Raw genomic sequence first — 25,555 nt, 5'->3', positions numbered from 1 at the left:
TTTCAAAAGCACAACATTGGTCTTTAGACTGAAGCGGCCGTTTAATTGATAAGCTAAGGGCGTAAAATGACAGACTACCCCACCATGGAATGGGGGAGAATGTTATCATCAAACGTGTTAGATTTTACTTAGAATGTCCATTTCGTGTAGTTCAATCTAGGCAACAAACTGCCGCAGCAAAACAAACAAGAAATCTTTTTAAAAAAGTTGTGCCTTGCCGCGTGTTAGGGATATCGTCAGGAAAAAGTAGGTCAGCACTTCAAGCCCGGCAAGGCAAAATGCTGTGCTTTGGCAAAAACACAATACAATGACTGTTTTTACTGTTTCTGAAAGAGCTAACCAAGAGGAGTAAAATGCTTTTTAGATGAAGCGAATGGCTTGAACGGTTGCTGAGATATGGCTCCACAAAGTTGCCAAAACCTACCCTCAGATATGGCCGGCTGCGCGATAAACGATGAAAATCAAAAAAATACCTTTTTTGAGGGGTGATGAAAAGGTAAGTAAAGGCTGCAAAGCTTGTTTTATCTTATTTCCCCGTAATATGTACTACATAGAATCACTCCACAGAGTTCTGAACATTCATGGCATTTTATTATGCTTTTACACAGGGTCGATGTATGCAGCACCCACTGGTGTCCTTTCACACAATAATTGTCATCTTACCTTATTCTTTAAGAAATAAGTAAATTTGGGTTTAAAAGTTCACATTTTGGGTTACAGTCAATGGTGTTTTTTGCACCAGTTGAGTCGCATTGTAGAAGATTAAATATCATACTTCATATACTTTTGCAATGTACACAACATTATGGTATCTTATATTACCAACAATGTCACATCTATAGAATATCAGCAATATTAATTGCCTTATAACAAGGTCAACTTGGTCAAGGTGAAAGGTAAGTGTGTGAATATGTCGCATTATTTTCATGTTGAGCCATGATGTTACACTGTATCAACAGTACAACTTTACACTTAGATACATTTGTAATAAAATATAGAAGACAGATGTTTGTACTAATAAAAGATAAAATATCAATAGGTAGACATTGTGTAAACACTAAATTTATTAGGACAAGTTCAACATTTTTCAAGGTCAAAGGCTCAGTCTTCAGGATACATACAATCGACACATATTTCTTTGATGTACTTGCAGGTACATGAACTTCTCCTTATTTAATCAATACTATAAATAGTATAATGCAATGTAAACTACTTTTTACAAAAACAACAGGCTTACTCATCATTTCCTGTGGTTACTGGTAGCAACAGTATTCTTTAACAAACTTAATGCTAATAGCACTGGCTGCACAACTTGTCAACATTATGTTTGACCTCTACCATTCAATATCTCCGCTCCGCTCTCCAGTCTTATATCAGCTACATCTGGTACTTGGTGAAATCTACACTCCACCTGAAAAACAAAATTATTTGAGTTTCATGATTAACATGTCTACCATCATGGTGATAATGTTCTTCCATCTGAGGGGATGACGACCTACTCCAGTACCACGTCTGATGTTCATCTACATCATCATCTTTCTTATGACTTCTTTCTTTCTTGTGACGAAAGATTCAGAATGATCCAATAATGAAATGAAGAATTCAATAAAGAAAGAAAGGCAAGTTGGGGCAAGGAATAGATTAACTTATTATCATTGATTAAGTAGATAAATACCTGCAACAAGATGGAAGGAGGTAAGTGTCACTGTTTCTGAGCCATCTTCTGCGACTGAATCTCAGTACCAACTGCGACAACCTCGCCCGGTCGGTAGGAACCTGGCTGATAGTAGAGACAAGAGTATAATATTGCAGGTAAGTACATATTTATGATTTCTGCTACACCAGAAAAACCCTTGGCACAATCTGACAAAGAATACACATTCTGGTTGCACAAATTTTTCACGTTAACAAAAATGCCATTAGTGTTTTGAAAAATTTGGGCATAGGTTACCCGGCTGACCCATATCAGGGGGCACGGTGCCTCAAGTTCAACAAGTGAAAAAAATACAAAATGGTATTTTAGTCTTGGAACGAGGCAAGGGATGATTCACACCAACAGTAACGATGATATTGAAAATACAATTGAGATTTTCTTAAAAATTGGGCATACCCTGTAGGTACCTCAAGTTACCATGGTGCCTCAAGTTCAACAAGTGAAAAGAAATACTAGTAGTACACAACAGGCCAATCAATGATCCATATGTAAAATATGCTAAAGAAATCAATAAACTAATAAGAAAAAATTACTAAGAAACATTTTACATACATGTAAGTTTCATGACTAAAACATGGATAAAGAAACACTGCATAGAAATTATATTGCTGGGATTGACTTGAGAAAAAATTGTTCAAAAGCACATTTTCTTCAACATGCCCCCCTCCCCCAAACACTACAAATTGTATCAAGTATTTTACCTTGAAATTCTTCATCCATAGCGTCAAAAAAGGTTCTATTTGTGCCGCTTCAGTCACATATCCTCCGTTTCTGAGGGGCACGCGGCCCAAAATTTGGCGCGTTTGGATCGCGTGGCGCCGCCGCCCGGCCAAATCGGGGCGATCGTCGGGGAAAACAGCGTACGGCAGAGGGTTTTCGTGGTAGCGTTGAAATACCTAGTCAAACGTTCTTGAGACGTTTCGATGACGTCATTGCCTACTTATATATTCACATGCAATGCATTGGTCTAATTAGGCATTTATTTCATCTTTATGAATAGGTAATGCAAATTATTATGCGAGATAATTCACTTGATTATATATTTACTTCAATGGATTTGAAATATTACCATACGAACGCTTCATTCATTCGATGTAACCAGATGTTAAGAGGCTTTCAGTACCGACCACAACTGTTATCAAATGCGTAAAAGGGAGGTATAAAGATTGACGGGTATGTACTGTTAGTCGCCTAAGCCGTAAGTTTGTCCTCGAGAAAGAGAACTGGGAAGGGCCTTTGGAAGGGCCTTTGGAAGGGCTGGGTTAACATTGCTTGAACCATTGAACCATGGAACCATGGAACCATTGAACCATGGAACCATTGAACCAACCAAGAAAATAGTGGCCACAAGGCCATGCCGCCTGCGGCGGCAAGGCAAAAAAAAATTAAAATTGAGCGTGGGTAAGCCATGTTTTCTTTCATGTCAAAAGTTAAAAAAAAGTAAAATTAGTTGATTAGCTAAAAATGTAAAACCGAAGCTTAAGAATGTAATAATACCAAACGCTGGTATATGACGCGCTCAAAGTTATCTTTAGTGTTCGTTCTCGGTAACAATTCATTGGAAAACGATGATACGCGCCATTCGTGCGTAGGCCTTTCTTTGTCTTGTAAAACAATGCATTCGTTTATATCAGGCGTTTGTGAGTTTTGTTGACTGAAAATGCCAGACAAATCAATACACATCCGCTTGGAGAGTACTTTCATGTAAAGCGGAAGTATCATTACGTCTATCAATTCACACACAAGATGGTCTCTTGTTTGGCATTACTCAAGACACGAGACGTGAGCAGGGGCCGCATATCCCCATACATGTCTAATTACCGGATGTGCAGGCATAAGCGGTAATATGCAGGACCCGCGCTTGTCATGACAGGATATGACTGCACATGCCCCGGATACACCGGGTTTCACAGGACATATGCAACCCCAAAAACGACAGGATATTCAAGTTTTCGTGTAGTGTCTAACGGGCATTTAGACGTAGACTATAGCCACACAATGTGTGCATTACGTATCTAGTGGGTGTGGCTTTTAACTTGGGGGAGCAGGCACAAGTTTGCTACTCAGCAGGAGTCGTCTGGACTCCACGATAAGAAATATACTCGACACTCTAAGGAAATGAGCCCCATTTCTTGAAGCACACAATGCAATTTACCTAAGTTTTTTTTCTTCAGGTGAACCGGGTTGCTTTCTATACTACTGGGGGAGGACAAGCAGCCTTCGGTGACTACTTTGCGTGGTCAGCCAACATTTCCATCTGCTATGTTGTGGTATGTCATCATGTTGTCATTTATACTCTATGGCATGCATACTGGAATAACAGGCAAAAAGACCACTCAGGAGACCAGTGTAATCTGGTCTATATATGGACAGGTGGTTGCTGTGGACAGGATTCTTAATGCTTGTGGTCAGTGGGAAAAATCATCCTATGCAGGGACATCCAGCATCGAAACCGCCTGTCCGGATGTGCCCTGCTCCTTCAACCGTCACCCTTAGTTCCTGACCGCCCTGCTTATAGATATTAATGAGGTTACCCTTATACATGCGAGACAGCTTTTGAAAATGGAAAGCCTATTCTCTGATTGGCTGACAGCTGGTTTGGGGGGGACGTCCACAGAAACTAAGAGTGACAGTTGAAAGAGCACTGGGCACATCCAGACAGGCAGTTTGGCTGTTGGATGTCCCTGCATAGGAGGATGCTATTAGTAAGCAGAATGTTTTATTTGGTATGGCTCTAGTGGGCAACACAAGTACACCTGAATTTTGTCCTAATAATGGCCACGTTGGCCAAGTGGTATATGTGTATGTAATAATATGTAGAAGTAATAACTTGTACAGGTTTGACTGTGTTGTACATTTGTAAATGTTCTAAAACAGACATGCTTTTCTCTGTTGCCTGTCTAAGTACAAGTATAAAACTGAAAGTCATTGGGACTTTACATCTTGTACGTCATACATCTTGTACGTCAGATTGAGTAAAAGACAGTAGATTTTCTTTTCACGTTGAAGTTGTATGATCCAAAATAATCGTATGACACATAAAAGTCATCGTAGACGTCAATGTTGAACTGATTTAAATTGTTTGTTTTTCCAGCTACCGTTGCAGCTTATCGGGTGGTTTTACTTTCTTCAGTACCTGGAGATAAAAAGCACAGGAGGAGACCCATCCGACCTCTTCAGGTGATTTAAGAATCATATTGGGTCTGAATAAATCATAGCAAAATGCACTAGAAATAGCTACCGGTAGACCAAAAATGTCTCAGATGAAACTATGAATTCTGTCTGACCAAACGTTTATGCTTAGATACACCAATTTTGCTCAGACTATCTTTGTAAAGATTAAAAGTGTTTGGATCAGATTTTTAGAATCAATATCAGATACTGTGCCTACTTCTGTATGTATGCGTGTACATGAATTTGTTCATGATTTCAGCGTATGTTTTAAGGTGAAATCCCCCCCCCCATCATATTTTCACCATGTCGAACAGCTACTGCCACCCCCTATGCCTGTGCTGCTTCTACTGTATACATGTACATTGTCCACTTTTAACCCAGAGTGTTTCTTTACCAGATTCGGTTCCAAAAAACCCACAGCGACAGACAGCGGACACTCCAACCTCTCATTCTCTAAGATCCCGACAGACAACAACGCTAATGACAGTGACGTCCTGGAAGAACAGAGGAGGGTGGACTCATTCCTGGACAATCCAGGAGCCAGCGAGGTCAATATCTTGATACAATACTATGATTATATTGTACCTATTTGCTAGCCTGGTATCCAGACGTATTATATCTCTCAAGTCCCTTCTGTCCTCTTTGCAAATACAGAGAGAATAGAAGAGACTCGTGGGCTAGAATACGGCTGGATACCAGGCTACTTATTTGCTACTTACAACAGAGTTGAATGCCAGTCGCTCTTCATTTCTTTCTTTGATAACATGGAAGTTTGTGTCCCTCATCTAAGTCTTATTTGAGTGCAGTAGGGAAGTGCACCATTCCTTGAAAATGCTCATTGCTCTATTGTACATTTGTATATGATTTCATCATTATCAATATTGCAAGATACATTCACAGTTGGAAGAGTTTTATTAGACACTATCTTAACATTTCTTTGTTGTCTTTTGGTTATACTGAATCAATTTCCAGTTGAAAAACAAACAATAAGGCATTCATAATATGTATGAATATGGTGGACTTAAACTGATCAATCTCGAAGCACTCAAGGCTGCATAGATACCTAGAATGTGTTTGAATGAAATTTTGTTTTGGTGGAAGATATAAAAAATGATATACTTTAAAGGCATTGTCTTGCACCACAGCCCCCTGCAGTGGTTGTTCAGAACGTGAGAAAGACCTTCATCAAGGACACGACGGCCTGCGACTGTCGCAGGAGGAAGAAAGCGGAGAAGGAGAAGGTTGCCGTCCAGCAGGTGTCGCTGGCCGTACAGCAGGGAGAAGTCTTTGGACTGCTCGGTCCGAATGGCGCGGGAAAGACGACCACCATGGACGTCATCACTAGTGAACTTGCACCAACCAAAGGAAGGGTACGTGAATAAATATTGGTCAGAAGAAGTAAAAAGGATTCTGGACATTATATAAATTTTTAATGAAGAATGCAAAAATGGAAAGATTATTTGTTGGGTTTGGATGCTTCATGTATGATGCAACACATGGATCCATTTCAATTTAAAACTTGCATAATAATTGGAACATATTCAAATTGGAACATATAATTGGAACATATATATTGCAGTTGTTTTACGTTGATTATGATTCCTTGTTAAGAGTGAAGACACCCTGGTATGACATTGAGAATAATCATAGTAATTATAAGTTTTGAATTATTACATGTAGTTGTATGATGATTGTAATAGTTAGCATTAGGTCTATTGTTGTGGTAACACCATCGTTAGTTGTAACCGTAATTCCACAACCGTTGTGACTATGTAGAGGCTGTCACTTGTACACTTTTGACTATATTCATTTCTCATGTTCTACAGATTGTAGTGGGAGGGTATGATGTCCAGTCCAGTCTGTCCGCAGCCTTCCAGGCTATGGGCTACTGTCCGCAGCTTGACCCCTTGTTTCCGCTGACCACTCTTCGTGAGCACCTGGAACTGTACGGCACCATTCAAGGGTTGAATGACGAGGATCTGCAGTCTGTTGTCAATTAGTGAGTAACTATTACATGTATGAACCACCTGAGAAATTACCCCAACCTTTACAGACTGCAAAGTTACAGAGCACTGCCATCAAGCATTTCTGAAATAAATGAAGGACATTGTATGTGATTGAGTGGTAAATAGTGATACTACATATTAAAAAGTGCATAATGAATCACAAAATCACCTACAATGTAAGTAAGGAACCAGGCAGGGTGAGGGACAGAGGGCGATACAGAATACCCCGCGTTGTAAGTTTATATCATGCCAACCAAAGCAAATCAAGTTTATCCCCCCAAAAAAGAGCAAAAGACGTGACAACGTCATATTGTCATATTGGGACAAAAGAACCGAGTAAACCGTTAAAGTTTAACGTCTGTTCCACTTTTCGATAGAAGCACACACAAGCGAGGTCCAATCCTTCAAATTAAAGTATGGAGCCCTGGGCCTTACTGTAGTATACAGACCGGTCGGAACACTAATATCAAATGTAAATACAGCTCAGGTATGATATACTTGTAACTTAAAGGTAAAAGACAAGCCTTTTCACAGCCCATGTGCAATGTATGACATGAATATGATGTACATGTACATGTATGTTGCAGTTTTATAGAGGCAATGGAGATTGAAGAACATCAAGACAAGAAGACCCCCAAATTGTCTGGTGGGACAAAACGGAAGGTGGGTGTCTGATCACAGTAACGTAAATGTGAAATTTTCATAGACTACTGGGTGCTAAAAATTAGATTCATTAGAAATATTTCACAGTAAACAAGAACATATTCATTACAGGTGGTAGATTAAGTGTCTAATAGATGCAATGATTATTATATGTTAAATATTCTATACTCTTAACTCTTTATGTTATATCTGTATCCCTAATGCTGGTAAAACCACCACTCGGTGTAACACACCAGCTTCAACTGTGACATTGATGGTGACATTAACTGATTAACATGTGTTCAACTTATCAGGTGAGCTTTTTGATCAGCCTGTTGGGAAACCCCAAGATTGTACTGATGGACGAACCATCAACTGGTATGGACCCGGGTGCTAAACGCTTCTTATGGTAAGAACTATTTTCAGGCCACACACTCAGTCAGTAAAAAAATGCAATGGCACGCATTTGGACAATTTCTTTGCCCTTTGATTTGAATTAATCATTTGTCTTTCAAATCACAACAGTATGCATCTTGCATCATATTCTTATTAAAAATCAAGCTAGGGTTATACAACTCCAATTTTGGTTGCTCGACAGCAGAGCAGCAATTCAAAAACCTAGGCCTATTTTTCACGTATTGGTATTTATCTATTACCAGGTACACTTTGTACTTACTGTATGCAAAGAAAAATCAGTTTTGATTCAGGCAATTATATTTTCTTTCATTTCTGTTAATTTAAAGGTTGATATGTCATTTGATAGCATTTTTTCATAATTTGTTAAGTTAGTTTGTTAGTTGGTTTTCCTAAAAAAGACTGTATCTGTAATGAATTGCTCTTTCCTTCCCTTTGACCTTATTTAAAATAATATGTGTGTAATAATGATAAGTAACTATCATGAACATAAAAAATGCAGTTAAGGGGAAACCCTAAAAAATGGTCAGGTTTCTCTTTTCCCTACATATGTTTCTCTTCACCGTTTGCAACAAGTAGACTTCTTTGTGTTCTTTTTATCGGAAAATAAACAATACACAATGCGCCTCAGGAACACCATCAGCTCTGCGTTTAACGACAGCAGTCGGGGGGCCATCCTCACCACACACTCCATGGAGGAGGCTGATGCTTTGTGCTCGCGAGTGGGCATCATGGTCAACGGTCAACTCAGGTCAGTCCAGGTCCAGACTGTCCGTACCGGTCAGCTTTTACAAAGTCTACTTCAGGAAGAACAAGATTGGAGCATGAGAGCAAGAAATAAGAACTTACTACTAGCTCATGTAACATCTACTAACTTACATGTAACATCTACTACATGTATATAAGTTAACATAATCCCATATATGAAAAGTCTAAAGAGATCCACAATATGACATTTGCCAATAGAATTGCACTCTTGCATATCGTAACTATGCATATGTAGGGCGTGCTGAACTATAGATCTCTCAAACATAATTTTTTTTACAAGTGGTCAGGATGAATGGTAACAGTTGTAAGGGAGTCCCTAAGCACCGCAAACAAAAAGCTATGAATTGTAAGATTGAATGAGATTAGGGCCTTTGCAAAACTGACATTTTTCAACCCCTCCCCCATTGTATTTTCTGAAATTTCACTAATAGATTTTCAGCTGCATAACATGCCTAAGTCACATTATAATCCATACAGCATTTAATGGTACTATTCTCATTACCTTATGTTATACCTCCCCAATTTGCCTATGAAAAACAAAGGTTTTTCCATTCTTTTAGTAGAGGGACCCGTATACTATATATTGATGACTTCAACAAGTATTATAATTCCTTTGAAAGAGATTTTCACTTATTCTGTCATTTTCTCCTACGGAATGACATATACAGGTGTCTAGGCTCCACCCAGCATCTGAAGACCAAATATGGCAGTGGCTACATGTTGGATGTCAAGGTCAAAGAGGACGGAGATGCCAATGTCCTTGAGGCAAGGTGAGTAACCCTCATTTGTAGTGTCCACTATCAACATATGACTCCTTTGAGTTCTGCTTGATATTATATTGTATCAACATTGCCATTATTTTCATATTTTTTCAAATTTTATCTATATTGGTTTGGCTGTTCTGCCTTACGCTATTACAAAGGGCTGAAGGGCTGCTGACAGAGACATAGACAATACAAATGGAATTTGACATGGACAATCAATAACAATATTCTAAGTACACTGTACTGGTCTAGAAGTGTACATGTATAGTGTCTATAATCATGATATCAACAGCAAGAGGTCAGGGTCAATGCATGCACAATGTAAGAGTCGTCTGGGCAGTTTCCTTTTGAAAGAGACTGGCAGCCAGGGCTCTAGCCAGCTCGAAATTTTTTTCCGTCAGCCAATTCCTGTTGTCGCGAAAACTCTGAAAATTAAGTTAGAAAGACGGAAAAGAGACCTTGAAAACGTTTTTTTAATGAGATTATCGTATGCAAATGGGTGCCGACACACATTGTCAACAATCATAACAATAGCAAGACAAATAGTGTGTGGCTTTTATGGCCGTGGACAGTGTCCCCAAGCCGCCTGTAGCTTCCACCAAGAATTTTTGTCCGTCAAGGTTGACGGATTGATTTAAAAATTTTTCTGTCACATGCAGCAAATTTCTGTCAATTGACGGAAGAACGGACGCTGGCTAGAGCCCTGCTGATTTTTTAAATTTCACAAATGTGTTGTGGTCTCATTCTTTCCTCACTACTGCCTAACCCTGGAAACAATTAATCTAAAGAGCAACCAATATTCAGCATTTTTTCAGTAGATCACAACTTAACTCAGCTCTTGAAATCGTACCTTCTTTCACTATTTTAAAAGTTCCAACCTCAGTAGAAAATGCTGACACTTAAAGAACAGCATGAGAACCATGATCAGGGCTCGAAATACTGGGTGCATGTGCACCCAGGTGCACCCAAAAGTGGAGCTATGCACCCAATTATTTTCTGTGGATGCACAGGGTGCACCCAAATATTTTCTTAGGTTTATGTAATGTAAAGATATCAAAGTATAAAAGTATTGGATTCTCGAGATCTGAGTTTTAGAAAGATGATAAAAATATCTGTCTTGGTACTTGTTTAAGAATTTGATAGCTTGTAACTGAGTTTTATTATTAGCTTATTAAATATTACTTAAATCTAAGTGTTTAATTTTTTAAGCTGGGTGCATCAGTGCACCTAATCCCCCAAACGAATTTCGAGCCCTGATGATAATATATTACTTCTGATATGTGCGAAGTAACCTAGTATATAACCTAAACTAAGGTGATAGCGTCTTTTGTTCCAGATTGGACCAGTTGGATGAATTTGTTCATGAGCTGTTTCCCAGTGCGGCAGAGGCAGAGCTGATCGGTAACAGAGTGACATACAACATTCCAAAGGAGAACGTCAACTCACTGGCAGCTGTCTTCACAGCCTTGGAGGAAGGTGGGAAGAAAAACAATTTTAGGTTGGGCATATGCAGGGACATTATGGATTTGTTTGTGCTCACGAGCTGAGGGAAGAATATGCTAATTTTGTAATATAATCTGCCATCCAATATGCACGTGCACACGTAGAACCATGCGGTACAGTGGAAGTCAACGATAGCAGACTCTCCAACGGTCAACTATTAGCTCGGACGTTCGGAACCTGATTTCTGAGCATTAACTATTTTGTTAGTTCTATCATCAGGCATATTACTGCCAATACTGGGCATGTTGAATGATTCTGATTCACTGTAACAGTTGTTAACAGGCATGCTGATGATTTTTTGACAGTCACGTTTAACTTAAAACCTATGGTATTCCCACCAAACCATATCTTGTTTGTTGATACTGTGTGAGGCTAGACATAATGTCTCTCAGACGGAAACATAAAATACTTTTTCACAAGGCATAAACTGCCATCGCCCTTCAGGCTTTGTGATTGGTTGAGAATGGGCCAATCACAAAGGACATATTCTTTTTTAAGAACTTTTAAGAATTGACTTGTTTTGTTGACACTTGTTTACATTGTGTTTTTGTTGGTGATTACATTACAGGGAAGAGTAATGCTGGGATTGAAGAATACACATTCAGCCAGTCTACTCTTGAGCAGGTAATGCTTGACACACTTTATATACTGTAATTGCAGCAAGGTTTTTGATTGAGCATTCTTCATCACACGTCTTAAAAGGATAGCTTATAAATCTTTTGAGATATCATATTTCATTGTCATTTGTATGTAATGTCAACTCAAACAATGGCCACATATGGCCAGTAGAACTTTGAAAGCCAGGTATGTTAGGCCACACCAATTTAATTTCTTGGTTCACGGATTTTTTCATAAAAAATATGGAGCGAGAGCGCAAAATAAAAATAAAGATAAAAATTGTAAAATGGTTGGGGTAAAGGTAACGACTAATCCAAAACATAAAGAAAAAAAGTTTTCAGCTTGAAAAAAGGACAAAAACACTATTTTTGTACAGTAACAGCACCTGTACCCACACTTTAAGGAGCTTATAATATAAAGGCCAATTTGCTACACCAGAAAGTTGGTGAATGGTTTCATTAATGGTGAAAATTTGCTGAGTGGTAATTTTTATTTTTATTTCTTTTCCCAAAAAATTGGAGCGAGCGAATCCGTGAACCAAGAAATTAAATCGGTGTGGCCTTATTAAGCAAAAACATGTTTAGCAGAGATACAGTACAAGTGGCCACCTCTATGTAAGGACTGCTTGGCTAATGTGATCATCTTTTGGTGGTCCCTTAGATAATTGTTCCCATTGACACAAGCATGAAGACACCTGTCTATAGTGACTCCATGTCCACATATACGTGTAACTGTGTTTTTGTCGGTCCTCTGATTTGTCTTATTCAGTTTTGATTGTGCTTTATAAGCCTTAATCTTTTAACATTAGTTCACCTTTATTCGCGGGCTAACGCATATCCATTGTTTTTAAAAACAGTGTATCTAGGGATCTGGATATCAAGTTGAATATTTTGAACATATTGCAAATAGAAACCACCATCCGTATACTTGATATTCATAAATACCCCTTTTTTTTCAAAATCAGTGGATATAAATGTAGGTTACCACGCTCATAAATGTGAACTGGCGTTACACATCATACATGTACATCCAACGTAGAGAAAATGTGGCTTTTTTCTAACATCCTCTCTCGTGCCAGGTTTTCCTGCGTTTCGCTCGCCATCAGGATGACTCCAGCGGCGGGGTGGAGTTGGACATCAAGAAAAAGTCCATCAAACGACAGCGATCTCTGAACTCGCCAAGTCCCAGCGGCGAGACTCCAGGACCTGTACGGATCGAGGTGTAACATTCAGAAGGATATTTCTGCATCCAACAGGAGTCAATGTCTTATTCTGTAGATGTGTCTGCAACAGGGCTCTAGCCAGTGTCCGTTTTTCCGTCAATTGATGGAAATTTGCTGACTGTAACGGACAAAAATTCTTGGTGGAAGCTACAGGCGGCTTGGGGACACTGTTTCTTTTGCTATTGTTATGAGTGTTGACTTAGTGTGTCGGCGCCCTTTTGCATACGATAATCTCATCTCAAAACCCGTTTTTCAAGGTCTCAGTTCCGTCTTTCTAACTTAATTTTCGCAGTTTTTGCGACAGTGGGAATTGGCTGACGGAAAACAAAATCAGGCTGGCTAGAGCCCTGGTCTGGAACCACATTACTAGCTTGATACCGCATACAGGAAAGAAGGCATCAGCCTGTTGACTGTTCAAAAGACATGTGACGTACCTGCAACTTTCACAATGTGTAAATATATTATTAAGACATGATCACTGTGTTTCTATGATTGCTGTGATTTTACCTTGTATTACCTTGTATAAGGTTGTTTTACTTACTCTGGTGTTTCCTAAGAAATTTCTGAAAAACATATGGCAGTTTAATTGCTTAATTACCTTTGCCAACAAGGTTATGTTTTCGGGAGCATTTGCGTCAGTCCAGTTGTAAGATTGCTAAAGGGAGCGTCATAAATGCAAATATTTGAGGAGTTTATTTCCAACATGGCCGACTTGTATGAGTCGGTAGTCAGACTGAAGTAACTTAACATGGGGGTGACAGTCTATCCAAATTTATTAACATAAACCAACTTTATGTATAACATAGGTGGCATTGTGTTTTTTCTGTGTGTCAACAAGATAATGTGAGGACATACCATATACTTGGTATGTGGGTAGACCTGGTGTTGGCGAGACCTCAGAATGACTAGATCTTAGGCCCTCTGTCGGCTTGTTTTGTATTTATTCTACATACAGATTGTTTTGCAGTGAGACAATCAACAAATGAAGCAAATAATCTCAGGGAAATTATTGAATGAATATCAGTGGCTAAGATTTGATTTGAGATCTGATGTATGTGTAGGAGATTGGTCCATAGAAAAGATAGCCTGGTTACCAAACCCCAGCCCGATCTCAAGTATCTATCGTGCAGGGGTCTGGCAGGATGACAATTTAGGAACTCTTCTCAATTTTGCCCCTTCTAGTGGGCAAAAAACTCCACCATTAGAACAGTAGCAGGAGGTAATTACATCCTACCATGATTGGTTAAAGACCCCCAACTGTATTTTTTGAATCCATAACAGTGACCACTAAGTACCTGATTCCTACTGTGATAGCCTGCTGACCAACTGTGGTGTGTTGTAGCTGGCTATCTGTGGTGCGAGTGGCCATCAATCCTAGGTTCTCCTCCCTCTGATCAAGGGCCTTCGAGAACCTTTCTACAGCCATCCTGCCAGACCCCAACACAAAAGATATTTGAGGTTGGGGTATGGTATCCAGGCTATAGAAAAGAATGAATGAAAAAAAGAAGAATCTGTGTTTGAGAATTGTACTCCTGAAAGTGATATTAAATTAGCTTTAAAAAAGGCAACTTAACTGTTTACAGTGATTAGTATTTAAGTCACTGGGAAATTGTCAAAACTGTTTTGTTTTTGACTATTATAATTATAGTATAATGCAGTTTTTGTTAAATTTGATGGCACAGAGTATCTATAAATGCCATAAACTAGGTAAGTCTTTGCTGAAAATTTTGTGAATCAAATGATGTATATTTTGAAATATGCGATGAGATTGAAAATTATGGTGATATCAAGTTTTATATGTGTGTTAATTCATGTATGTAATATGTAATGTTACATGATTGTGTGTTTGCTATGTAATGTAGATGTAGGTGCAGATGTTTTTTCCTCTTTGACAGTTCAGTCTCAGAAGATTAATATTTTAGGTGGGGTATGTATTCCTACCTTTGAGCAATTGGAATAACTAACGATAAGGGATTTTATTAATTAGTACTCTGTTGATTTGATCGGCATTGAATTAAAACATTTGATCAACTTGTGTTATATGATTTTAACCCAAACATATCACATTGTATGAATATGAAATAAACGTATCAAAACAAGCTTTTTGCTTGTTTACTGCCTTCAAGTTTATAGATGCTATAAGTAGATATGATCAAATAGTGTGCTTATGAGTGTTTTCATGTTCAACTTGTAACATTACATTTACACACATTAGTTCTTTTGAATTTAATGTTGCACAGAATCCAACATAACGTTTAACTTAATTGTTAATTTACCGGTAGAGCCATAGATAGCATGTGCATATATGATTATGAATAGTCTAGTAAAACTTTTTTATTTACTTGAAGTTAACCACAAAACAAGGTTCATGGAGCCATTTATGCATTTTGGGTCACAGTACGCAATTCTGAAGACAAATGTTTGTTAACCTCATCCATCTAGCTTCACCGATAGACAATAATTTGCTACCCAAAATCACCAAACTCACGCTTTTGCATTTCACATTTTGTCTGGCTTCCACCACCACACCGTTCAAAATAGGGACGGTGTCACAGCGACACCTATCAGACATTATTATCTCCATGGAATGGAGGTTATATTTTCTGTTATGTGTCTCTGTCTGTGTACAAGATTACTCAAGAACGGCTGGCCATGGATGGATTGGTTTCATACTTGTGTTGGTGGGGTGTGATGAAAGCTCGAATCGATGAGATTTTGGGCGCCGCATCTGTCGTTATAATCGATGTAATAATAGAAATCACCCCTATATCTGCGATATATTGGAACAGGCATCGTGATTTAAGTGTTTGTTAATGGGCTTAGCTCCAAGCAGATAGTGAGGTGATTTGTATGACAGCTGTTTGGGGAACCCCGAGTTTTTTGAATATGATAATTAGTTTTATTTATGTCTGCTTAGGATATCATGGAGATGTGAAGTGTAAGTATAATTGTAAGAAGTTGAGGTACATTTAACGGTAATGCTTAACAGGTATGGATGTCTCACATACAGTAATGCTGATTTGAGTGACATGGTGATTAAAATGCCATTAGGTCCTCTCATCTTAGATGGGTTGGGTGTCGGAAGTTTTATGGGCGATACAGATGTTCTGATTTCGTTACGATAAGGGACAGTTGTTAGTTGTCTCTTTCGTAGCCAATGGTACTTGTTTTTTAGCAGACGGGGTTGGCGCCAAATATTCATCTTTCAGTTGATGTAGGGCTGTCAGAGGAAAGTGTGCATCTCGTTTTTGTACCGTGTGAACAGCTGATGTTATGACATATTGGTGGAAAATCAAATCACCATCTGACTAAAGTTGGCCACATCCCTTCTTCTTCCTGAGTTTCCCAACTTCCTCCCACCACACCGCTCTGAGGCACATAGTCGAACCTCAATAATGCTGACAACCTTAGACAGTTTAAATGCCAAACATCAAGCTTAAGGAACACCACGCTACCATATGCCGTCGACGCACATTACACAATTAAGTGTCACATTTTAATAATTACTAATCAGATGGACATCCTCTGTGTCATTAAATAAATACACCACTACTTTCCCATAACATTTATAACCATTACTCTCAAGTACAACCGACTATAAACATACATACCATCCACAAAAAAGCAATAAATATTTCATGGAGGTATGAGGTCCCCGAACTCTAGTTCATACTACAGTACGTATAGGCGTCATGCTGGGCGTCACAGTGTTTGTGTCTGTTAATGTTTGGGAACTGCATGTCTCCATTGTCTTGAAAGAAACATCGTTTACATACGTATATTTAGTCGTCATGCTACCACCAATACGCATTTGGTCGCTATGCTCAGTAGGGGTGGGTAGGGGTGGGTACCGGTACAAAAAGTCCAGGTCCGGTTCAGGTCCAGAGGATTAGCTCCAGGTCCGGACCTGATTCTGCATGTGAATAGACTATAACCACTATACTCAAATCAATGGCCCATATTGCTGCGAAGAAAACGGCATTAGAACCATGATAATATATTACTTCTGATATGTGCGAAGTAACCTAGTATATAACCTAAGGCCACAGCAAGTAAATTTTATGGATGACATTCTCTGCAGGCTGCAAAAATAGTGCAATAGGGCGAAAAAAAAACAAGATGGGTGAAAAAACAAGATGGGTGAAAAAAAACAACAAGATGGCTACATTTTCAAAATAGGCACCATAAATTAAAGTTGTGATGACTGATGTAAAAAGAATTAAAGGGACAAAACATGGTACCAGAGCCAACAAGGCATTCATTCCTGTATTTAAGACATGTACTGGTGTGGTAAAAGTGACACTAATGTGATAGACTGGTATCACCAACATAGTTGGTAACCACACTCATAGCTTCCATATTGGTATCACTTTACAACTATCCAATAAGTTTCATTTCTACAACTAGAGTCCTGGGTACCTCGCAAGTGTCACTTCTACAAGTACAATTATTAGGCTACAGCACAATGCATTTGCTCATTTTGGTACTTTATCGTCATGTTCTGCACCCCTGCAGAAGAAAAAAATTATTCTTGTTTTTTTTTCTGAAATCAGACGAAAATTGATGAGCGCGCTGATGTCATCCATAAAATTTAACGTTACGTACTGTGGCCTTAGTTGTATTTCACTGCTGTGGGATTTGTAAGGCTATGGACTTCATGCCTGCGGACAGTGCAATACCGGCTGGTATTGGAATATGGGAGAGAAGTAGGCCTAAAAATGAACCTAATGCAAACTGCGGTTGTTCATTTTATTTCTTTATTAGGCCACACCAATTTAATTTGTTGCTTCTGGGATTTCCCGACCCTATTTTTCCCGAGTTGAAAAAAAATGGCCACACCTCGCACAATTGTGTACAATTGCACAAAATTGCACTGCTTCTCCTCTCTCAAATAAACTATGGGCCTCAAATTCCAGTAGCTGTATACGTGCCTATTTTGGACGACAAAATCACAACGTGGGTCATCTGGCCAGCTTGTGCGGAAACAAGGCAACTCTTGCCTGCACACCTGCCGCGGGACCTTCCCTACCTAATCCCATCAAATGGACTGACCAATGGGCGAGCACACACCTGCCGCGGGACCTTCCTTCATAATCTCATCAAATGGGCTGACCAATGGGCGAGCACACACCTGCCGCGGGACCTTCCCTTCCTAATCTCATCAAATGGGCGAGCACACACGACTGGGCACAGGTCATGTCAGGTCGGGAAATAGCCTGATGACACAACTACGCCGTATGGACCCATCAGACATCGGTGACCGGTAAATTTTTCCTATAATGTATTCTACCAACACAGATGGACTTTCATGCTAAGTCTTAAAGATGTGTCCGCACCCATATTGATAAGACAAAATCACAGTGTTTCTATGGTTGCTGTGTTTTACCTTGTATTGATTGGTGAAATTTTTACTCACTCAGGTCTTTCCATAGTAAATTTCTAAAACATATAGCAGTCTTATTGCTTAATTACCTTTGCGAAGAAGGTTATGTTTTCGGGGGCATTTGCGTCAGTCCAACCTCCAGGTATATCCAAGGACCGTGGATTGATGAACTCCACAGCTGTGGAGTTCATCACTATGTTGATGAAATCCACGGCTGTGGATTTCATCGGTAGAAGGATGATGAACTCCACGGCTGTGGATTTCATCGACATGTAGTGATGAAATCCACGGGCATTCCGCCGCTAATACTGACATTTGGCTGTGGACTTCATCAGTATGTAGTAATGAAATCCACGGGCATTCCGCCGCTAATACTGACATTTGGCTGTGGACTTCATCAGTATGTAGTGATGAAATCCACGGGCATTCCGCCGCTAATACTGACATTTGGCTGTGGACTTAATCAGTATGTAGTGATGAAATCCACGGGCATTCCGTCGCTAATACTGACATTTGGCTGTGGACTTCATCAGTATGTAGTGATGAAATCCACGGGCATTCCGCCGCTAATACTGACATTTGGCTGTGGACTTCATCAGTATTTAGTGATGAAATCCACGGGCATTCCGTCGCTACTACTGACATTTGGCTGTGGACTTCATCAGTATGTAGTGATGAAATCCACGGGCATTCCGCCGCTAATACTGACATTTGGCTGTGGACTTCATCAGTATGTAGTGATGAAATCCACGGGCATTCCGTCGCTAATACTGACATTTGGCTGTGGACTTCATCAGTATGTAGTGATGAAATCCACGGGCATTCTGTCGCTAATACTGACATTTGGCTGTGGACTTCATCAGTATGTAGTGATGAAATCCACGGGCATTCCGCCGCTAATACTGACATTTGGCTGTGGTTTCATCAATATATATGGATGAAATCCACGGGCATTCCGTCGCTTATACTGACATTTGGCTGTGGACTTCATCAGTATGTAGTGATGAAATCCACGGGCATTCCGTCGCTAATACTGACATTTGGCTGTGGACTTCATCAATATGTTGTGATGAAATCCACGGGCATTCCACCACTAATACTGACATTTAGCTGTGGACTTCATCAGTATGTAGTGATGAAATCCTCGGGCATTCCGCCGCTAATACTGACATTTGGCTGTGGACTTCATCTGTATGTAGTGATGAAATCCACGGGCATTCCGTCGCTAATACTGACATTTGGTTGTGGACTTCATCAGTATGTAGTGATGAAATCCACGGGCATTCCGCCGCTAATACTGACATTTGGCTGTGGACGTCATCAGTATGTAGTGATGAAATCCACGTCGCTAATACTGGCATTTGGCTGTGGATTTCATTAATATGTTGTGATGAAATCCATGGGCATTCCGTTGCTACTACAAATGTACTGACATTTGGCTGTGGATTTCATCTATATATATGGATGAAATCCACCGGCATTCCGTCGCTAATACTGACATTTGGCTGTAGATAGTAAAACGCCCTTTCACTAATACTTTTACACAGAGTAATCAATTTTAGCTAATTTATGTCAATCGATTGTGTGATACAATGCAGATACCATTTGTAACAATTTGAATTGATAAAGACTATACAGAGCTAGAAGTTCGAAAATGGTACGTATACTTTTAAAGTGGTTTGCACAAAGCTAGGATGGCTTTATTGGGATCGTAGATATAAAGGTAAAGATTTTAACTCTCTTATACTTGCCTTCGTTTTAACTGAAAACTGAAAAACCAATGTTATTTTTCAGCATACATGGAGTTGTCTTTGTCTTAGTATTGTGGTTGGACGCTGGGTTCATCAACTTGGCAAGTTGATGAACCCAGCGTGCATTCCGTTGCTAGTAATGGCATTTGGCCGTGGAATTCATCGAAATACCGATGAATACAACACCCATTCGGTCACTAATACTTGTCTTTGGTCTTGGAATTCATCTATGTAATTCTAAAATCTAACATCCATTGGCATAATACCGGTCGGTTTACTGCAATTTCTCAAGCAATGCTAATTTGGCAAATGATCAACGCATCATTTTCTCCAGTTACATGTTGCTGTTACAGCTTACCTTTGCCACTTCTTCTGTGTAAATTATTTTGTCTCTCTGGTCCTGCTAAAAACATAATTTCGTAATTGGAACACACCGCGGAATTGCACGGAGAACGGGCGCTTGGTTGGAAGGGGGTGCACTATACCGGCCGAACGAAACACGGCACAATTAACTGCCGCTATGTACCTTTATACATCCTCTGTTGTTCCTTTCTTTCCTGTTAGTAGTTGCACAAAACAAAAATCTGCATGAGCATACAAAAAGTCATGAGAAAATGGGCGTATACTGACAAGAATTTTCAGTTAATTTTGGTTCGTCACAACCGCTATGACGTAAAACTTTACTGCTTCCGTAGCATTAAAAATGGCGGGTAAATGGCGGCGTACGTTCAATTTGACCCATTCAGCCGTAGATCCGGGCGATAATGCAACGGTTCCTCACACTTTTACACGAGTTGTAGGTCACCAAAAGAAATTCAAGATTGCTGTTGAATCATGCTCGTCTTGTGCCGTGAGCACATGCTATTATTATCTACAAATCTGGCGATGAACGTGACAGTGTGTTTGTCCCACGACGAGCTCGCCTGCCCCGAAAATGACCTGAAAACTTTTGGCCTTGTTGTCTTCGAATGCATTGTTATCGATGCTTTGTAAATTATGTATTCCTACTTTCAACACTTGAATATCATAGTAAAACATAAAAGTTTTACTATTATATTGAAGTGTTGAAAGTAACGCACATTTTTCTTGAAATTTCGGAAGTCCGATCGTAAGGGGTCGCTTTTTTGCGGTTACCGAAGGGTTCGCTTAGCGGTTAGCGGTTATCCCCCAGGTGAGCCTTCATTCGTATGTAGAAAAGTTACAAAGTAATTTTGGGTACTCAAATCACTTTTTACCTTTTGCCCAGGGGTTTTACTATGACATTCAAGTGTTGAAAGTAACGCACATTTTGTTTGAAATTTCGGAAGTCCGATCGTAAGGGGTCGCTTTTTTGCGGTTACCGAAGGGTTCGCTTAGCGGTTAGCGGTTATCCCCCAGGTGAGCCTTCATTCGTATGTAGAAAAGTTACAAAGTAATTTTGGGTACTCAAATCACTTTTTACCTTTTGCCCACGGGTTTTACTATGATATTCAAGTGTTGAAAGTAACGCACATTTTGTTTGAAATTTCGGAAGTCCGATCGTAAGGGGTCGCTTTTTTGCGGTTACCGAAGGGTTCGCTTAGCGGTTAGCGGTTATCCCCCAGGTGAGCCTTCATTCGTATGTAGAAAAGTTACAAAGTAATTTTGGGTACTCAAATCACTTTTTACCTTTTGCCCACGGGTTTTACTATGATATTCAAGTGTTGAAAGTAACGCACATTTTGTTTGAAATTTCGGAAGTCCGATCGTAAGGGGTCGCTTTTTTGCGGTTACCGAAGGGTTCGCTTAGCGGTTAGCGGTTATCCCCCAGGTGAGCCTTCATTCGTATGTAAATTACACCAACTCATGATCACGAACAGACAGCTTGGCGCATGACATTTTTAATGGTAGTCCAGAGTCTGTACATTTCTGTATGTCAAAGGCCATGGGTATCGACCCAGGCATCAAGCGTATGCTTTAACATTATGATCGAGAACTAGGCTTGTGCGAATAACGTCGAAGGCATGCGTTAACAGGTGAAAGAGTTAAGTAACACGAGGTACGTAAACTTGATATAATAGGAGTCGAGCGACCTAACCGACGGAACAAGTCGTTAAGCTAACTAGAAGTTTCCGTTTGTGGAGAACGTGGCATCGGCCGGATGCTTGAGCGCTTGGTGAGAGCCTTTTCTGCTCACGAGTCTTATATAACAAACTGCTAACCTAACTGATCTACGAACCTTGATAAACTAAGCGAAAGTTGGCTACTGCTAAACTAAAAAGGACTGGTTATGCACAGAGTTAGAGTCAGTTGTCCTGTGATGCAATAATAGGAGTCTGCTCGTAATGTGAGTTCTGCTACTGCTTGAAGTCTATGAAGCCCGGTCACGGGAGGGGAGAGTGCGCTGACTCTGCTGAGCTGGGTGGTTGTGAGCGTGCCTCGCAGAGAGTCTTCGGGAGAGTCTGTGTTGCCGGGGTGGACGTGGGATGTCTGACTTGACGGAAGAGCTTCTCATCTGAGACTGCTGCGATTGGCCAGGGAGAGTCATGTGACCGGCCCGTGGTGGAATTCCCCGCTACCTCGCCAGATGGCGCGGTACCACCATAATTACACCAACTCATGATCACGAACAGACAGCTTGGCGCATGACATTTTTAATGGTAGTCCAGAGTCTGTACATTTCTGTATGTCAAAGGCCAGGCCGAACAGAGTGAGGTGTGCCAAGAAGGAGATGAGAGTGTGAGTTGGTGAGTAAGAGTTCTCTGGGGTTGGAAGAGAAGTTGGTCGTCCCGGCGATGTTGTCGCGTGGCTAGGTGGTGCGTTGGAGGATCAGTGTCCTCATGGCCGCTGGAAGCCGAAGTCGCTGTGCCATGGAGGGCTGCAGGTAGAACAGGTCTGCGTCGGAACGCCAGTCACCGTGCCGCTGTCGGAGTTCCCTGGGGACGCCTGCTTCAAAGGCGAGCGTGTAACCTCCGCGCCGAAGGTCATGCAGGGTGTGAAAGCCCGGAGGCCTACCGGCGGAGGCGACCAGTTGGGCGAAGGCCTTCTCCAGGATGGAGCTGGTGACCGGTCTGCATGGTCGGCGAGGCGTGGACGGGAGTAGAAAGGCGGGTGAGTCTGGTGAGGCAGGGACGATGTGTAGCATGCGTCTGTAGGCGGCGACTGGGCAGAGAGGAGAGCCTGGGATGGCCAGGACTGGTGTCAACACCTCTCTTTCGTTCGCCTGGATTGTCTTAGACCAACTCGTGCGGATGAGAAGGCCCTCTGGAGCAACTAGGATGTCACGACGGCAGAGATGGTGGTCTGGCTTGAATGCGCGTGCTGTGGGGGGGACGAGATTAGACTTCCTGAAGTAGGCGAAGAAGCCCACGAGTAAGATAGCCCAGATGGTGGCGTCTTTTGGTTTTGAATGGTCTAGAGATAGGTGGGCCTGGAAGAGGAATTCTGGGGTGACGGGATGAGGGACTCTTGGGCGGTGTTGTAAGTTGCGCTTCAGTCCTTTGAGCGTTTGCTGCAGTTCAAAGTGTTTCAGGTGTAGGTCGTGGAAACCCTGTAAGTGATGTAGGAGCTTCACGGAGGAGAGGTAATGAGAGATGGAGGCTGGCGAGTTGAGTGTTCGGCTGAGAAACTGTGCGTAGCAGGACAGGAGGTGCGGGGTGGCTGGGAAAGGCTGTTGATGGAAATACTCGCAGAAGCCCAGGTAAGCGGCGAAGTGAGTCCGGTGGTTAGCCTGTGTGGAAGCTGCGAAGGCGGACCGTTGGGTGTCTCTGGTGTCCTGTTGTAGGAGCCGCCAGGCGGTAGCTGTAACGGGAGGGAAGGTGAAAGGTCAGCTGGAGTCTGTTGTTGGGGAGGGGTGGTGTTTGCTGGCCTAGCGTTCTGCACTAGGAGCCGCGAGAGGAGTTTCTACCAGGAATGGGAGAAGTGAAACCAGTTGTGGTTTGCGGAGACTTCTGTCCATGCTTCGCTGACCGTGGCTTCGCGGAACAAGGTCTGGTATTTGGCGTCGGTGTGCCACCTGCTCAGAAAGTCGGCCAATCTATTGTCGACCCCAGGAATGTGGTGCGCCGAGAGGTGGAAATCGTGCCTGGCCTGCAGGTAGACGAGCTCCCTGGCGCACGACTGCAGGAAGGCGTCGATCGAGCGTCCCGAGTTTATAACGTGTACTGTCACGGAGTTATCGCAGGCGATGTCTATCGTGCATCCGGTCCAGGCAGCGCCCCAGGCTTTGCAGGCTGCGATGACTGCTAGCATCTCTAGACGGTGTATTGGATGATTGGACTCGGCGATTTCCGGCGGGAACTCGGCGTGAAAGAATTCTTTGTTGAAGGTCCCTCCACAGCCGGAAAGGCACGCATCTGTAGTTGGGACGTCAGGGGCCCTGCGACCCGCTATGTCTGGCAAGAGTGAGACGCCGTTGTATTCCACCAGGAAGTGGAGCCACCAGTTGATGTCCTTGCGGAATTCAGTACTGATGCGGACCCTGTGATGGTTGCTGCGTAAGCCCCTCATGGTCGTGATGATACGCGATAAGAAGACGCGGCCGGGTGTGACGCAGGCCGAGATAAAGGAGAGCTTGCCGAGAAGGGCTTGAACTTCTCGCTTCGTTGCTCTCTTCTTGTCTGTCCACAGCGCGAGTTCGCTCAGGGTGTCAGTGAGTCTGTCTTGTGTCACCGCCTTGGACATCACGCTGGAATTGTAGCCGACGCCAAGGAAGGTCATCTCGGTAGAGGGCGGAGTGGCCTTCTCTATAGACTCTGCCAAGCCGAGATCGTCAAACGTTTGACCCAGGGCGAGATATGCTGCGTCCGCTCTGCTTGGGGTGTCTGCGCCGCCAAAGTCATCAATGTAATTGACGCAGGAGAAACCCTGGAGGGAATAGATGAAGGACACCGCGTTGGTGGTCCGCTGACAGGCCATGGCGGCCGACCGAAGGCCAAACGGGAACGATGAATCAAAGTAGTATTTGCCTCGCCAGCAGTAGCCCAGGAGATGGTGATCGTGCGGGTCTACTGGTATCTGCCGGTATGCGCGACTAAGGTCCCGTTTAAACATGTAGCAGCCTTGACCCTTGCTTCGGAGTAGATCCTCGAAGGCGTCATAACTAGGGAGTATAAGGTTGAATTGCTCTCCCAGATATTCGTGCCCGGGTATACCACTGTTGACGGAATTCCCGGGTGGAAAGCTCAAGTCTAGAACTACTCGGCGTTTGTCAGAATCTCGCTTTGGCACTGTTTGTAATGGCGAACATGTGAGTCGCTCAAAGGGAGGAGCGTCGAAGGGGCCATGGGTAGCGCCGAGTCTCGTTTCCTTGGCTATATACGCGTCAACATCAGCGCCGTACTGTGTCGCCGACGTGTGGTTGCGTGCCGTGGACCGAGGCAGTGTCGCTGCGGTGTAACCTACGGGCCAGCCGAATTCTAAGAAGTCTGCGACCTTACTGTCGTGGTACTGGGACAAGGTGGCCCTCCACACTGGTATCTTCAAGTTGGAACTGACGGGGAGACGTAAACCCTGGAAGTTGAGTGTCCCGGAGTCGTACACTAGCTCATGAAGTTCAATGGCAGAGCGAGGAGGAATCGGTTTAGGCGAAGGCACGTCAAGGGTCGTGACGGTATTTGCTGACCACATGTCCGCTGTG

The 25,555-nt window shown here is 41.9% G+C and overlaps 2 protein-coding genes across 2 annotated transcripts in view; one reads left to right on the top strand and one right to left on the bottom strand.

Moving 5' to 3' along the window:
- Positions 1–12,848, top strand: part of LOC118429310 (ATP-binding cassette sub-family A member 5-like) — a 40,302-nt gene extending 27,454 nt beyond the window's left edge. Inside the window, exons 24-35 of the mRNA XM_035839792.1 lie at positions 3,889–3,984; positions 4,809–4,894; positions 5,286–5,436; positions 6,034–6,258; positions 6,715–6,887; positions 7,482–7,557; positions 7,851–7,945; positions 8,582–8,701; positions 9,387–9,488; positions 10,819–10,958; positions 11,554–11,609; positions 12,682–12,848. Coding sequence (XP_035695685.1) covers positions 3,889–3,984; positions 4,809–4,894; positions 5,286–5,436; positions 6,034–6,258; positions 6,715–6,887; positions 7,482–7,557; positions 7,851–7,945; positions 8,582–8,701; positions 9,387–9,488; positions 10,819–10,958; positions 11,554–11,609; positions 12,682–12,828 — 1,467 coding nt within the window. The 3' untranslated portion in view covers positions 12,829–12,848. The remainder of the gene's footprint in view (positions 1–3,888; positions 3,985–4,808; positions 4,895–5,285; positions 5,437–6,033; positions 6,259–6,714; positions 6,888–7,481; positions 7,558–7,850; positions 7,946–8,581; positions 8,702–9,386; positions 9,489–10,818; positions 10,959–11,553; positions 11,610–12,681) is intronic.
- Positions 12,849–22,492: 9,644 nt separating this feature from the next.
- The window catches only part of LOC118429308, a 4,500-nt gene continuing 1,437 nt past the window's right edge, over positions 22,493–25,555 (bottom strand). Inside the window, exon 3 of the mRNA XM_035839789.1 lies at positions 22,493–23,718. Within this exon, the coding sequence (XP_035695682.1) occupies positions 22,727–23,718 (992 nt within the window). The 3' untranslated portion in view covers positions 22,493–22,726. The remainder of the gene's footprint in view (positions 23,719–25,555) is intronic.

This window comes from Branchiostoma floridae, chromosome 13 (genome assembly GCF_000003815.2).
Source record: "Branchiostoma floridae strain S238N-H82 chromosome 13, Bfl_VNyyK, whole genome shotgun sequence".
Taxonomy (NCBI): domain Eukaryota; kingdom Metazoa; phylum Chordata; class Leptocardii; order Amphioxiformes; family Branchiostomatidae; genus Branchiostoma; species Branchiostoma floridae.
The sequence above is the reverse complement of the archived record's forward strand: the minus strand, read 5'-3'. Positions and strand labels throughout refer to the sequence as shown.